General features: G+C 38.2%; 1 protein-coding gene across 2 annotated transcripts in view; it reads left to right on the top strand.

Moving 5' to 3' along the window:
* The window catches only part of LOC101692751 (patched domain-containing protein 4), a 52,270-nt gene extending 45,787 nt beyond the window's left edge, over positions 1 to 6,483 (top strand). For both annotated transcript variants that reach the window (XM_045071180.1, XM_004739726.3), the window contains one exon: positions 5,603 to 6,483. In XM_045071180.1, the coding sequence (XP_044927115.1) occupies positions 5,603 to 6,106 (504 nt within the window). In that variant the 3' untranslated portion in view covers positions 6,107 to 6,483. The remainder of the gene's footprint in view (positions 1 to 5,602) is intronic.
* The last annotated feature ends 10,273 nt before the right edge of the window (positions 6,484 to 16,756 follow it).

Genomic DNA, 16,756 nt, shown 5'->3' with positions numbered 1-16,756 from the left:
GAAATTCAAGATAGCTGATGATTTCATTTAATCATAGTTTATTCTACAATATTTGATTTTGAGAATAAAACAAAGGGATGTAAGTTAAGAAATAAATAGGAGGGAAAGTCTTTTAAACATCAAGCAAACAAAACAACAAACTTTAGCATTCCTTCAGAAATGTCCCTGTCTACTATACATAGATAGGTAGATTTTCTTTTCAGCAGTAAAAGACTGACGATCTAAAAGTTTCCAATATCCTTGCCGAGTCGACCTCATTGAAAATCAATGCAATCTGAAATGCGATTGTCTTGGACAGAAGCTCTGCAGCTAAATTATCTTGCAATCACAGAAAGTATTTTAACGGCAACCTAGCACATACACGGAGCAGATAGGACACTTACTCCCCTATAATTTCAAAGCCTCATTGAATTTTTTTTTTTCTCTGCACAATGGTTTATGACATTAATGTCTCTTTCCTCTCCTAGCACTTGAAGAATTTATTCTTTGATCTTGTCTCGGGATTTTAATTTCCTTTTCTACTGTAGAGGTTTAGATTGGGCGGTAGTTTTCAAGAGCTACAAAGTAGTAACCGTAAATGAAATAAGACCTAAAGAACCCAAGATTTTGTTTTCTTTTTTTCTTTTCCCCCTAGCATTACTGCTTCTGGAGAGAGAGTATGATGTGATGCTTCCTGGCTATGAGGTAGCCTCATAACCTGTAAATGCATTGATTCACCTTGGAACAATTCACCTACCACAGACGGGCTCAGCTGACATTTTTTTCATGCTGCATCAAGAACCTGAAATGCTGCAGGGACTTCTTAATGGAGCTCTTTCCTTTCAAGTCACCCTGACTTGCTAAGTCATCTGCCACAGTGCAGTGAGAGAGCACTCCAAAAAGGAAAGCACGCCATTCATTCCCTGCTTAAGCACAGTAGTTTCTTACTACAGAACAATTAATTCCAGCTCCTTAATAAGGCTTTGTTGATTCTTCCTGAAAAGGCCCTGCTTTCCTCTCTAGCCTCAGACTTCCTCCTTTCTGTCAGTTCATTGAACCTTGAGCTGTCCTTTGCCCCGAGGCCACAGTGCCTACAAACCCTTTTCCAAGTACTAAGTCCCTCTGTCAGTTGACTAGCCCCTCCACATGTTTGGTATGCAGTGAAAATGGAAGAGGAAACACATTTTAGGGAAATGTTACACTACAGTAAAGGGATTGAGGGGAAAAAAAGGGTAAAACTTATATTTGTGTGTTTCTGCACCAGCCTCTAGTTTCTGTATATACCTCTCTTCATCTGAGGCCCTATTGTCCTCAGATACTTCGAGCTATCTCTCACTTCTCCTATTCTTAGCAAAATGGTCTCTTAAAAAATAATGTAAGATTAGTTACATACATCTCAGGTGAACTTAGTTAACCGATAGGGAACGCTCCTTTTATACCTGGCTGTGTTCTAGGCACAGGGAAATTACCAGTGAGCAAGATAGGAAAGGTGCTTACTCTCAAGGAGCACACAGTCCAGTGGAGGAGAAATTGATTGATTAAATAAGATCGCTTCAGATAGGAATCTTTTGGAGGAAAAAGACAACATAGCAGTATGTGATAAAGTGATGTGTGGGAAGGAGGTATAGTTTAGATCATCATGTGGTTCAAATGGTCTTCTGGTAGATAAGGCATCCAGGAGGAAGCAGCCCTCGCCTTAGAATCATGGAGGAAAGCATTAGTTGCAAAGGCCATGTGGTGAAAATTAGCTTGGTGTGTTCAAGCAGTGGGAAGAAAGGTGGGAAGGCTGGAACAGAATTCATGGGGAGAAGAGGGGTGGGAGACAAGATCGGAGTCTCAGCCAGCAGTGGGACATGCAGTGCCTTGCAGACATGGTAAGGAATTCTTCTTTTATTCCTAATGCAAGTGGAAGCCAATAGCTTTTAAGAGTATAAATGGTGTAGTCTCATTTAGAGTTATGCCAGTGAGTTCTGGCTTTAAGGTGGAGAAATAGACTGAAGAAAAGCAGAAGTGGGCACAAGGATATGAGTTAGGAGCTTCAATTCATCCCCTGTTGATGATGCCGGTTCAGTTCAATGAAACACTGAAACAGGAAAGCACTGGAAGTGATGTGTTACCATTTTGTCATATTTTTAAGGTTTATCTTCATGATGACATAAATGGGATTTCTCCACTTAAAGGAACTTTGGCATTTGTGTAGGAGGTTTTATTGGAACAGGAGGAAGTTGAATCAATAGAAATGGTAGGCGTTTGGTTTAATGGAGAGTAAAATATTGGGAAATAAGAAATCTACACATGAAACAAGTTTTAATCATAAAGCGCAGTTAATGGGGACTAGGACCTAAAGCAGCTTCCCTGAAATCACTCCTATAGGATTCTAGAAAGTTCTGGATTTGGAATTAGAATTGCGTTGCAACCCTGTCTCATCACTTTGACTAACAGGTTTCCCTTCTCTGAGCCTCTATGTTTGCTCATCTGTTAAACAAAAACGTCCTCCTGGCAATTGGTGAGATTGTTTCATGCCATAAAAGTAATCAATTCATGGCTCTATAATAACGATATCATTTCTGGCATTCAGCTCTCACCAGCATAGCTTTATAGGTGGTATTTTTATAGATTAATAGAGCTGAAATATATCTTCAATATTATATAAACATTTACTCATATATTCATATCTGTTCATTTTAGAGATGATAAAATGGAAACCTGCAATGGGAACTGAACAGCCAAAGTTTTCTTAAATTGTTAGTGTGAGGTGCATGCTGCAACCCAGGTCACATGACTTCCTGATTACTGACAGGTCCAAGGAAGTTCTGCCCAGAGGATAATTAAAACACATGTTCCATTCATTTTTTGTTTCTCCTATATAGAAACACTCATGAATCGGTAAAGTTGGGAAACTCCTCTACCACCCCTTACAAAATAGTAGAACTTTAACTTACAAATATTTCTCAGACTATACTGAGTAGGATGATTGGGCCAATGACTGTACAAAATGTGGACCTTTCAGCAGAGGTAACTGTTCAAGGACTTCTAAAGACCTTGTTTATTTTGTTCTGGTACAAGAAATAGAATAGATTAAGAGAGGAAAAATTCATTCTATTTGTAACATCCATTTAAATATAATGGGTTGAAAGCATATCTTTTATGAAGTAATCTTTGTGAGAAATGGAAATTAGACAACTTCAAAAGGAGGGTGAGCAGTTAGCCAAACTCAATAAAGATCCGTTATTTAAAAATCTATATATTGCCTTCTGTAGAGTTTTGACTTTGGTCCAGACACATTATCAGCGCCCTCTTTGATCCACTATAATCTCCAAATGAGGCCTGAGGGATGCATAAATCTTTGTTCTGTTGCTAAAGATCCCTGGGAAATCTTTTTGATGACAGGAATGAGTAAAGACAGATGGAACTGCACATTCTTAAGTGAATAAATATAGCTTTTAAAATACTTTCTCTTTCAAATAATCAAAAGCACAAGTCAACATCACAGACGGGATTTCAAGAAGTAGAAACAGGGGTGGAGCTAAAAATTATACCAAGCTTAAAACAAAAATAAACAAGACTGATTGAGGAACAAGAATGGAGATTATTTAGAGTGGAAACCATATTCCAGTCTGTCACTGCTGGGATAGGATTCCCACTCCTTCTTTGAAGTTTTCCTATCTTTTCACTTGCAGCTCATCAAAGAAACCTACAGGTTTCAAAAGAGAGCATTGGGAACCTCTAGCTGGAATGTTAGATAGATAGATAGGTAAATGATAGATAGATATGGAAAAGAAGATGGAAAATTTACAAAGATGCCTTGGAAGTGGGAGATTTACCAAGCAAAGGGGAATAAAACTCAAATTAAATTCTTATTTAAAAATATATTGTTGGGGCACCTGGGTGGCTCAGTGGGTTAAAGCCTCTGCCTTCGGCTCAGGTCATGATTCCTGGGTCCTGGGATTGAGCCCCACGTCAGGCTCTATGCTTGGCAGGGAGCCTGCTTCCCTTCCTCTCTCTCTGCCTTCCTCTCTGCCTACTTGTGATCTCTGTCAAATAAATAAATACAATCTTTAAAAAATATATATCATTCAACTGGAATTGGTCAGGTTGTATTAAATAGAAAAATTGCTTTTATTGAACATGTGGAAGGGAAATGGGTATGTGAGATGACTGTAAAATTTCTTCCTCACAATTCTTAATTATCCTTCTTACACCACTGGTAATTTCTATAAATTTTTCAGACTGTTTGTGTTTACAACACACTTTCAAGTATTACAGTTACTTTGGTGTATGTTAAAAATACGTATGGGAACAAGTACCTCAGACCTAAGTGTTCTCCTTCAGGAGAACTGTCACACCTGTCTCGTTGAGTATGCAGTGCCTCACAGCTCTGTGAAAATCACCACAGTTATCAGACTGTTGGGTTTGTTGCCCTTCCATACTACCTTTCCAGAAAGAACGGTTCCCGGTTCTGACTCTACACTTTTCTATCCTCATGAGATAAAAGTCTTGCTTGATGTAGCAAATGCAAATTCTCCTTATAGCATAAATTTACCTTTGTGCCTGCATTTTGCGCAGTACCTGTGGCCCATTTTCAATGCTATGCTCTGTCTTGTAGCCTGCTATCAGGCTCAGTATCATGTCGGACAAGCATTGCCATGGAAGTAAATGACAGTTGTGGCAAAAAGAAAATACCCAAATTGTTGAAAATTTGGTGATGTCTGTCAGGGATTTCTTTCTGAGGAGGCACCAATGGCTGAGAATTACTGCTCTGAATTAAGCAACTCAGTGTCCACCTTGAATGTACCTTAGAGAGAAGTGATTGCTTCTCTTATAAATATCCTACTCATATGACTTTGTCTGCTCTACATTGTGTGAAATTCTGAAACCAAAATGACTTTTGGCCACCCCATCTGAAATCTCATCAGTTTTGTTTGGGGGATTTGTCCACTGTGTTCTATGGGGAAAAGATCAACCAATGTCTGAGGCACAATTTTGGAGGGAATTATGTAATGAATGAACAGATGTTCACATAATATTTAGAAAACCTCTCAACCCTATTCTATTAATTGTAAAAAAAAATAGTATCTTCTATTTATTCTGCAATATATGGTTGTATCCCCAGAGTATGAATGTTTGTGATGTTTGTGTGTGCTTGCATGTCTTGGTGTAGGTGTGTGTGTTAACCATGAAAAGTTTAATGTGTATTTATTAAATGAATTATTATTTTAATTTTTGAAATATTGTTAACTCATGCCATGTTTTACTTTTGGCTGAAACTGAGTCATCAAACTTGATCCTGCATATAGGAGTTATAGAAGGAAATGATGGGAATGGGGATATGCATAGGATAGATCAAAATAATATTTATGTACATTTTCCTATGCATGTGGTGAGTCTTCTATAGCTTCATGATACTCTTTGCATCTTTCTAATCTTGATCATCTTGCATGGTATCCCATGGCACTCCAAAAGGTTGAATATAAAATCCTCACATGCCACTCCACCCACATCCATTCACAATTGCAAGAGCCTCCTTCTGCCTTTGTTGTGTTATTTCATTTAGAATAAGAATCTGTTGTTTGAAATGCGCATCCCTCTGGTAACTTTAGTCTCCCCTTTTTCTGTTTTCAAGGATGGGAGGAGCAGTTTTATTGGACACCAACTAGGCGGGGTAGTGGAAGTGCCAAACAGCAAGGACCAGCGGGTCAAGTCAGCCAGAGCCATTCAAATCACCTACTACCTCCAGACCTATGGCTCTGCCACTCAAGACCTCATAGGGGAGAAGTGGGAGAATGAGTTCTGTAAGCTCATGAGGAAGCTCCAGGAAGAGCACCAGGACCTCCAGCTCTACTCTTTAGCATCCTTTAGCCTCTGGAGAGACTTTCATAAGACCAGCATCCTGGCCAGGAGCAAGGTCCTGGTGAGCCTTGTGCTGATCCTGACCACAGCCACCCTCTCCAGCTCCATGAAGGACTGTTTGCGCAGCAAGCCCTTCCTTGGCCTCCTGGGGGTGCTCACAGTGTGCATCTCCATCATCACGGCAGCAGGGATCTTCTTCATCACTGATGGAAAGTACAACTCCACCCTGCTGGGAATCCCATTCTTCGCCATGGGTAACTATCCATCCTTGTGGTAATTGGATTCTTACCGATGTGGGGCAAGGTAGTACATTTCTTGAATTCTCAGGCAGAAATCTGTTTTAACTTTTCACTGATATGTTTGTGTGATTATGTAAGATTTTACCTGGGGTAACATCTGTTTCACCTGATTGGGCCTTTTGGAAAATCTAGGCTGACCAAGTCATCTTCCCATTTATATTGCAAAAATTAATGCTGTTGGTTATTTTTAAATTATACAATATTGGAATTTTCTACTCTGCTTCTTCAAATATTATAAGCCAGGGATTATGGAGATCCAAAACTTACTTTGAACAAATTTTGTGGTTCATATTCATGAACATCTTCAAGTTGATGATAGTGAAGAGTGAATAGCATAGGATGAAAATTCAAAGAACCACTGATTTATTCTAATTAAAAAAAAAAAAAAACCTTTTTCAGTAACCTTGATTTATTAATTCACTTCAAAGTTTTTATAGAAAATATATTACATTTCCCTACCTCCATATAAACTAAACCTTCCTACTACACTAAAGATACATCCCCTAATTTCTTTTCATCTCTGGTGAGAATAATTAATGAGCATCCCCAGCCAAGATTATCCCTTCTTATAAGTTTTCTCCAGACCTACATAAATGTCTAGAAAATGTTCTATGAGTGTGTGTGTGTGTGTGTGTGTGTTCTTGCAAAAGAGAAGATCAAGTCTGTGAAGAAATGTGAATGATGGCTCAGCAACAAGACTGATGGAATGTATCAGAAAAGCCATGATAAGGTGATATCTGTGGTTCTACAAAAGAGTTCTGTCAGATATGATATAATTCCCTACATGCAGTGATTTGGAGGATGAGCTGTAATCATGGTCTGTAGGTGGTAAACTGACATGAGCAGAGAGTTTTCAGTTGTAAAGCAATTGCTTTTCACTCCCCATGCTAAAATCAGCTATAAATTACAGTTTTATTATTAAATTAAAAAGACACATGTATGTGGTCAGAAAGTCTTCTAAATGATCCAGGCCCTTTTTGTTTTCACCTTAACAAACATCTTTGAGAACACTGCAAAATGGATTTATAGTGTAGGTTGCTGGTGTCCAAATTCTTTACCTGGAAACCCAAGTTCTTTGTGGCCCTAGTAAGTTAGTTCATCTTAGTAAACCTCAGATTCCTCTTGCATAAAATAAGGATCATAATTTTATCACTTTCAAAGAATTATTTTTTGAATGTAGTAGAATATATCTAAGGCTTATATAGCATATAGTAAATGTCATCAAGATTTAAGTGCACTGGATTTAGTGATAAATAGGAAACAGCCCTTGGCTTCAAGAAATTGAAAGTCTGCCTGGATTTTGCATATCACCTTTAAATGCATCTTCATCTTCTTAACAACAAGTATTTTTCTTTTTCCCAAATAACTATATTAAAATTTGTTTGCACAAGTGGTGAGGATGTGTCTAGATTTGAACCATTTATACTTGTTGTGTTTTTTGAGCTTAGCCTCTTGACTTGAAATATCAACATAAAATTTCTAAGAATCATTCACTGTGGTTCACAAATGAAACATGGCTTGTTTAAAATGACAAATTAGATACCTTAGACCCTACTAGGGCTTTTTCTAAAACTGTGGCAATCTAATTGGGTAATGGAAATATTTATCAAGAAAGTTCTATAATATATAGCATTGCATATTCCATACAAATAAGGAGAAAAATTGTCTCTAGTGAGGCTGAATTATAATGTAGATGCTACAAAATCAAAGTGGTGTTTTTATCCATTAAATAAATAATAACACTGAAAGCACTAACACTGAAGAAAAGGCCCAGATTCTGAAACACACATGTTTCTCACTTTTCTTCTGTCTCAGTGATTTTAAGATCATAAATCAACCTTAGAAAGTGTAGGTATAGTCTCTAGGAAGCCTGGTGAATGGTTACTCTTCAGTATTCTTAGAATTCAGTCCTTAAAATATTCTGAAATGAACTTTTCTGGTATGTTCTGAAAATGTAACAATAATAAATTTATCAATATATACTTATCTAAGATATCTGGCCCATCAAGGGGTAGTTTGTTGTGCTTTCTTTTGTTTGTAAAACGACCTGTAATAACAAAGATATGAAGATCGAGAACTAGTGAAATGAAAGGATTATCCCATAGGGCTAGGAAATCTGAGTTTTCATCCCAGCTTTCCCCCTAACTTTGTATGTTTTATTGGGCTGCAATATATAGTCCCTTTGTCCCAGTACTTTATACATTAAATGAAGGATTTGGACCTTTCAATCTTAAATTTTGAAGATCCTACAGTATTAGTTATCTTATTTTCAATTGAAGTTAGAATTTGATCATTTCTTTATAAAGTCATTTAAGGTATGTGTTATCCTTCAACCTCTAATCTCCATTCTCTTTTATTGGCTTTTAGTGTGTGTGTATGTTCATGTGTGCGTGAGAGAGAGACAGAGACAGGGAGAGGGGCTTTAGAATAGAAAAATCACAAGTCTATGAAGAGCACAAGTCTATGCTCATGCATAGAGCATGCAGAGCACAAGTCTATGAAGGTGATGAGGTGGAACGTGATTTTGAGCATCAATAAGCTGAGTTTGGCAGATATATATCTTCTAGTAGTACATATGGCATTGGTTGAAAGTAGTCCCTTGACCGATTACAGTTTACATGGTGCTAACACTGCATAATCTAAAGTTAGTTGGATGTAAGGGAAAGAAGTCCAACTCTTCTGGTAAACTTATTTCTATTCCTATCTTCCCACAAGGATTTATCTGAGGTTGTGCTCCAAGACTGAAAATCAGTTATCTTTCATGATAACCTATCCCTGAAGCTAGGTATGTCACTGATGGTGTTTTGTTCTTCAGCCATGTTATTTCTGACCAGCTATCTTCCTTCTAGACTGTATCTGCTTGTTCTTTTTTCTGACCATTCATCTACTTAATATCCGTGGAGCTGTTTAAGAGGCACATATACTGTATCTTTATACCTGGCATTTTTAAAACCTGTACTAACTTTTATATTTTGTCCTGGTGTCCCCATAAGTAAATACATGTCTTTCAAATTGTATGTTCCAGATTAAGATTGGAAACATTCCAATTGGAATCCAATAAGATTACAGATTGGAAAAGAAGATGATCATAGGCATATGTGCTATCTCTGGAAAAGATCTGAGAAGGAAATCCAGACTTCTCCTATTTTTTTTAAAACACCTAAAATGATCCCATTTTGCTCCAACTTATCTTTTCTCTATACAAACATAAACCAGTAACAGTGCCACTAATTTAATTTATAACTCATTGTCAGCCTTTTTTCCCCCCCACTTCATTTGCTTTATGTGAATGTGTTTCCTTTTCTTGGAGGAGAAATATGGGCTAATATTACATATGGGCACCAGCCTGTTTTCTGCTGTATTTTGCTGATCTTCTGGGGATAGTTGCCAAAGTCAGTGATAGCCTTGATTTGCTATTAATTTACAGTCTATCTTGAGTTTATTTTATATGCCTGGAGTCTTACTTTAGCCATGGTGATTTTGACAAGAGCTGCTTTGGGTTAGTGCTGAGAATAATTTGAAGGAGTTCAATAGAGCTTGGGAAATAAGTAGTGAAGATAGTGAGTAAAGATAAGGGACACATCCAGGGCACCTGGATGGCTCAGTGAGTTAAACCTCTGCCTTTGGCTCAGGTCATGATCTCAGGGTCCTGAGATCGAGCCCCGCATGGGGCTCTCTGCTCAGTGGGAAGCCTGCTTCCTCCTCTCTCTCTGCCTGCCTCTCCACCTACTTGAGATCTTTGTCTGTCAAATAAATAAATAATATCTTAAAAAAAAAAAGATAAGGGACACATCCACGTGACTTATTTTGTTCAGGTGAGCCCAGCATTTCCAGATAGGAGACTTTTGTTCATCATCTAAAATTGAGCTCCATATTCATTTATTTATTAAGTCAATCAAATATTTATTGAGAATATATATGTTCCATGTATTTTGGATTTGAGAGTAAAAGGTATTGAACTGAACTGAGCAAGTGGTTGCCTCCATGGATCTTACATTGTAGGCCTGCAAAGGGGAGGCATCTGACAATAAACAAATAAGATAAGCGATATAAAGTAAAAAAAAAAATAAAGCAGGATAAGGGATAAAGAATATAAGCGGTAAGAGAAAAGACTTTCTGGGGGGAAAAAAAAGGAAATTGAAGTAGAGGGCTAAAGGAAGTGAAGAAGTAGCCATGTGGCAACCTGAGAAAAGAGTATCTCTGACAAAGAGAATGTGCAAAGGCTTTTAGAAGGACCTCTTGGTGAAGTTGAGGAAGCACAATAAAAGGAGTGTGGCTGGAGCACAGTGGACAACTGTCTGAGTATTATGAGATGGAGTTAGAGAGATGGTAGTGAGAGGTCATGGAGGCCACTGAGAACTTAATACTTTTTTAAAGATTTTATTTATTATTTATTATTTATTAAAGAGAGAGAAAGAAAGTGAAAGTACAGAGGGAGAGGGAGAGAATCTCAGGCAGGCTCCACACTGAACATGGAGCCTAAAGGGGCTCAATCCTATGACCCTGAGATCATGACATGAGCCAAAATCAAGAATCCAATGCTCAACTGACTGAACCACACAGGTACCTCAAAGAACTTAATACTTTAGACGGAAAGCTATCTGAAGCATTTGCAACAGGAGAGTGTGATCTGCCTTATGTTTTATGTGTTTTTGTTTTTTTTTATTTTGTTTATTTATTTGGCGGAGAGAGAGAGAGAGAGGGAACACAAGCAGGGGGAGTAGGAAAGGGAGAAGCAGTTTCCTTCTTCTACTACTTCTACTATTACCTACTGAGCAGGGTGCCCTACATGGGGCTTAATCCCAGGACTCTGGGATCATGGCTTGAGCCAAAGGCAGACACTTAACTGACTGAGCCTCCCAGGTGCCCCTGCCTTACTTTTTAAAACACATCTTTGGCTACAACATGGAAATGAGACTACAATGGAGCAAGAATGGTTATAGGAAGACTATGTAAGAGGTTATTGCAAAAATTCGTGGGCTATAATGGTGGTGACGTTTAATACCATGGAGCAGAGACAATGGTAAAAAGGGATTGGACTCAGGATATGTATTGGAAAATAAAATTGACAGGATGTGCTGCAGGACTGGATATAGTACATAAGATAAAGAAGAGTCAAAGATGATTCCAAACTTTGAGGACTAAATATCTAATAGAAAGCAGTTGCCCTTCATTATCATAGGGAGATCATGATAGGAATAAGTTAGAGAGGAAAATATCAATTTACTTTCTATCTGGTAAGTTAGATATACCTATTAAGCATCCAAGTGGGAAAATGGGGGGTTAGCTATATAAGACAATATGTAGATCAGGCTAAGAAGTAAAATCTGTAAGGTGGAGCTAGAAATATAAATTTTGGATTTATCATGGCATAGCTGATAATGAAAGTCATGGGATCTGATAAGATCAACTAGAAAGATAAATATAGATAAAAAATAGAAGTCAGAGATCTGAGCCCTAGAGCATTCCAAAGCTTAGAGATTGGAAAGATGAAAATGATCCAGAAATGACATTAAGAAGGATGAAGCAGTGAGATAGTAGGGGAATCAAAAGAGAATAGTGTCTCAGCAGCCAAGTAAAGAAGGCATTTCCCAAACAGCTGGAGATCAGCTGTTCCAAAAGCTGCGAAGCAGCTGTGTCCAATGAGAACTGAGAATTGGTTGTTTGATTTAGCAATTTGAAGGTCATTGGTGACTTTGACAAGAGTTGCTTTGGAGGAGTGCTGAGGGTAATTTAAAGAGGTTCAATAGAGTTTGGAGGATAAGAAGCAAAGACAGTGAGTAATGGTAATTTTTCCAAGGAATTTTGCATTACAGAGAAATAATGATTGTATTTTAATTGGGATGCACAGCACAGAAAGTTTCATAGTAAAGCAGAGATAGGAAGAAATTGCAGAAACACTGTCATTGAGTAGGAGAGATGGGACTGGATTCAACGCACAGCCAGAGTCATTGACTTTATATAAGAGCATAGACAACTCATCTACAGTTAAGAAAAGAGAAGGCAAAATATATGGACAGATCCAGATAGATTGGTACATGTGGGGGTGGGAGCATGTGGAAATTCCCTTCTGTGGCTTCAACTTTGTCAGTAAAATATAAAGCAAGTCATCAGCTGAGCATAAATTTGGGGAAGGAGGTGTTGATTTGAGGAAAGCGAAGAGAGTTTAAAAGAGTCGCTTTGGAAATTGGAGAACAAATTGAAGTTAGGTGAACAGCTAAGAAGCACAAGGACCTACTTGAAGTTTATGGTCATGAATTTTAAAAAGAAATCAATTCAGCACGGTTGCTGAGTCAGTGCCCCCACCGCTGCACCCCCCCACCCCCACCCCTAGCCACTTGGAGGAAGAGTTGAGTAGTCATTGACAGGAATTTAGTTGGAGAAAAAAACTCCCGGGGGTCGGGGAGGAGGAGGGCTTATAGTGTATGCAAAAAAAGTGACTATATTGACAGATTATGAAGATTTTACTTGTTAGGGTCAGCTAAACCATGCCGCAGTAACAAATAATGCTATAAATCTAGTTGGATTAACACAACAAAGATTCATTTCTTGCTTACACAGTAGTTTAATGTGAATCAGGAAGCTTTCCTCAGAAACACTCTTACAGCAAAGATTCAGGGATTTAGGATGCCTCTGTGGTGCAACATCTTGTCTTCTCATAGTTTATGGTCCCAGCTATGTACACAGAAAAGTGAACAGCTAGAGAAAACACACCTACTTATAACTACCTTGCACTCAAAGCTATACAGTTACTTCTCATCAAATTCTATTGGCCAGAACTATGCACATGGCCATAAGCCAGCTCAAGGAAATATAGAAAATGTAGGAGAGTAAATGGATTATTTAATGGGTATCAACTCTCTGTCCCACATAAACAAAGCCAAACAATAAAGGTAATGAGGATTTCTTCTCATTGTCATCATAATGAAAAACTGATAGGGTCAAAATCTTATGACTTTTTATGAAATCAGAAAACTGTTTTAGGTTGAAGTCTATTCTGGTTATCTATTGCTGTATGACAAATACCACAAGACTTAGTAGTGTAAAACAACTTTTTATTATTTTGTTTTATTTATTTTATTATTATTTATTTAGCATTATTTTATTACGTTCACAGTTTCTGTAGGTTAGGACTTTGGAAAGGGCACAGTGAGGTCAGTTTATTCTATCTACACAAGGTCTAGAGCCTCAGCTGAGGGTAACTTGAAGTCCAAAGTCTGGGACAGGTGGGACTAAAACAGCCACTTCTAAGATTCTTTCTTTGCCCACATGGCTGGTACCAAGCCTGAGATTTCTGAAGGAGAATCTCAGCTGGGAAATTTGAACATAGCATCTAAATGTGTCCTGTCCAGTGTGGTATTTTTTGTATCTTTTTTTTAAGATTTTTAATTTATTTCAGAGAGAGAGAGAGATCACAAGTAGGCAAAGAGGCAGACAGAAAGAGAGGGGGGAGCAGGCTCCCGCTGAGCAGAGAGCCTGATGTGGGGCTTGATCCCAGGACCCTGAGATCATGACCTGAGCCAAAGGCAGAGGCTTAACCCACTGAGCCACCCAGACGCCCCCCAGTGTGGTATTTTTAAGGTAGTCAGGATTCTTATGTGAAGACTCAGGGCTCCAAGAAAAAGTGTTGTAAGAGACCAAAGCAAAAACTACAGGGCTGGTGGTTGCATAGCATCATATCGGCCATATTCTACTATGTGCCACGCACAAAGCCTAGCCTAGATTCAAGAACAGGGTATTGGGACTCCACCTCTTGAAAGAGTGGCAGGGTTGAGAGAGAAGCAGAGTCACATCGCTGAAGAACAGGTGGAATGGGAGCTATGGTTCTGGCCGTCTTCGGAAAATGCAATCTGTGACCCAGTTTTAATGTGAGTGAGCTGGAAAGGAAAGAAATGGATTCTAGAGATATGTGGTGTAAAGGTTTTGAGAAGAAATTATTACTTATGAAAATGATTATGATTTGATCGTTTTGAGCTGGGAAACAAATGTAGAATTTAAAACATTATGAGTTCCTAAGACCATGAGACCTGAGTATAGAATGGATTTACCCTGTGGAATTTAAAGTCATGAAGAACTATGACAAGAGTTGTAATGGCCCCTGACACACTGAGAGTTCCATGTTAAATCTTAGGAAATGGGGGAAATCGATCCTGAGTTCTGTTAATGAATATTTTTTTTAAATGACTGATTTGCATAGTACATGGCCTACATTCAAAGGAGTAGGTGCTTTTAAGGAAGACAAACAATATCTTTGACTCCTTGTGGGGTATAGATAGCACCTATAAAACTTTCAAGTCCAGTTGCAGAAGAGGAGTGGGAGAACAAAGTGGTCTGCACTGGAGAGGGCCAGGAAAGCAGTGTAATCAGCAGATGGCCAGCTTTGATTAGAGCAAGAAGCCAAAGATTATATTTGGGGAAAAGATTTTGGAGGTAGGGAATCTTGGTGATGATAGACTAAGTTCCAGAAGGCAGGAGGAAAATGGGAGGGATGACAAAATGGTCAGATCAGGGGGTATACATCACTATATAGGAATGAAAGTCCCCAGCAGAGACCAGGGAATTGTGGGCCTTTGTGATTCCTCTGTGAGGGGAAGTATATGACTTGACAGCAGTACCAATGGTCCCACCTAACAGAGTCACTCTGTTACCTTGTAAGTCAGATCATATCACTTACCTGCTCAAAATCCCCAACAGCTTCCCATCTAAGACAAATTTAATGGATAGAAACATTCAGTGATCTCCAAAGACCAAACAAAGCTAGCATCTGTTACCCCTCGGACCTCAGATTCAACCTGTCTCTCTCTCTACACCTGGAAAGCTCTTCTTCAGATGCCTGCAGACTTGTTTCCTTACTTCCTGCAGGTTTTTATGCAAATGTCACCTTCTTCATGGGGACTCTCCTGGCCACTGTGTCCCAAACCACAAGCACCTAACCAGTGCTTCCAGTCTCCCTCTCTATTTCAATTTTCCCCTTAGAGCTCATCATTATCTAATATACAATATAATATAACTTTGGTATTGTTCATTATCTGTCTCCGGGTAATAGAATGTAAGCCCTAAAAGAATGTAAATTTTCATTGCTCCATTTGCTGTTTTTTCCTAGCGCTTAAAACAATACTTGGTCTAGGGTAGGCATTCAATAAACATATGTGGAATTAAGGAATGAATGGTCTCTCCGTGTTTCTCAAATGGGTTATGATCTATTAGAGTCACTAAATCAATTTAGTGTATCATGATCCATATTTGTATTTCACTTAAGTGGAAGAAAAGAGAATAGAAAGGAATGGGAAATATCAGAAGCTGTTGCACATAGTAAAGTGTCATTGCATCATATTTTGTATCAGTTTAATATATATGTGTGTGTATAATAGATCACAATGTAAGATGCTTTCCTAATATATGTCACAGTGAAAAATCTTAGAAAAACACTCTAGAAAATTTGTTGAACTAATGTCTTAAGTAGATTATAGTGGTAAGTGGGGACTTTTTGATGAGGAGCCAACTGGGAGAACTCATCAGAAGCATATGTAGCTGCTCCTCTGGGTTGGTTCTGCAGGAGGTGGTATTGGAACTTACAAAGGGGAAGGTTTTGCCAGGGATTTAAGGTGTTATTTCCTGGGCACTGCTATTTCCCTAGATAAGAACCAGCATATTTAGCACACAATGGGCCCTATAAGACTTGACTGGCTAAACTTTTTCAATGATTATGTTATGGTATTAGAAATATTTCTCAGTAAGTTGGTTTTACCAAAAGACCTACTTTACATGGGGTATTAAGGTATTACCTTCCCAAAGTAACTCTTTCCTGGAAGAGACAGGACCTATTATTATGACATCAAGAAAGTTTCATTGGAACTATTTCTTAGCCACATTAATTGCAGCCACCCTGCTTCTGGAATTAACTATTATTTCCCTTGGGGCAAAGGTTGGCCAATGATATAAAAATGTTCCCATGCTTATGGCTTGGAGTCAGAAGACTTGGAGTCCAGTTCAGCTCCTGCCTCTTGTCTGTCAGGTGACCTCTCCCTGAGCCTCCCATGTTTTCTCTTTCAGAAGATGAAGAAGTTGTACTGATTGGTCTTTAACATCTCTTCTACCTTTATTCTTTAATTAATGAATCTGTCATTTGACACTTAGAGCAAATGTCATCTTATTTTCTGGATTTGGGGTTCATTGGAAGCTAGTATGGGTCTACTTAACATCTTTTCCAGTGTCCATAGTAAGCATTTTGCAAACATTGACTTATTGATGGTTTTGTGACTGTTAGAATTCATACAGCAAAAAAATTCTGAACTTTTGATTGTTTTTAGCTTGGCTTTTTTAATGTCCCTATTTTTTCTGTTATTCTTTAGTTCTGATTTCTTATATTAATATCTCTTCTTCTTCTGTAGCTTTTAAAATGGACTTCCTGGGACAGAGGTTACTAATGGGTTAAGACAGGTGTTCATAATTGATTTTCATAGACCTTTTAAAGGAGGTGGGAAGGAAAGAGATTTTGGCATAACAAGTAAGAAGTTGAATTTTATGCCAAACATTTCAGGTAGCACTGAATAATGTGTACTTTTATTGTACACACTGTCCAACATTAGTAGTAATTATACCCTGACTCTTTAAGATTCTGCACTTTC

This window comes from Mustela putorius, unplaced genomic scaffold (assembly GCF_011764305.1).
Source record: "Mustela putorius furo isolate JIRA1106 unplaced genomic scaffold, ASM1176430v1.1 tig00003983_pilon_pilon_pilon, whole genome shotgun sequence".
Classification (NCBI taxonomy): domain Eukaryota; kingdom Metazoa; phylum Chordata; class Mammalia; order Carnivora; family Mustelidae; genus Mustela; species Mustela putorius.
The sequence above is the reverse complement of the archived record's forward strand: the minus strand, read 5'-3'. Positions and strand labels throughout refer to the sequence as shown.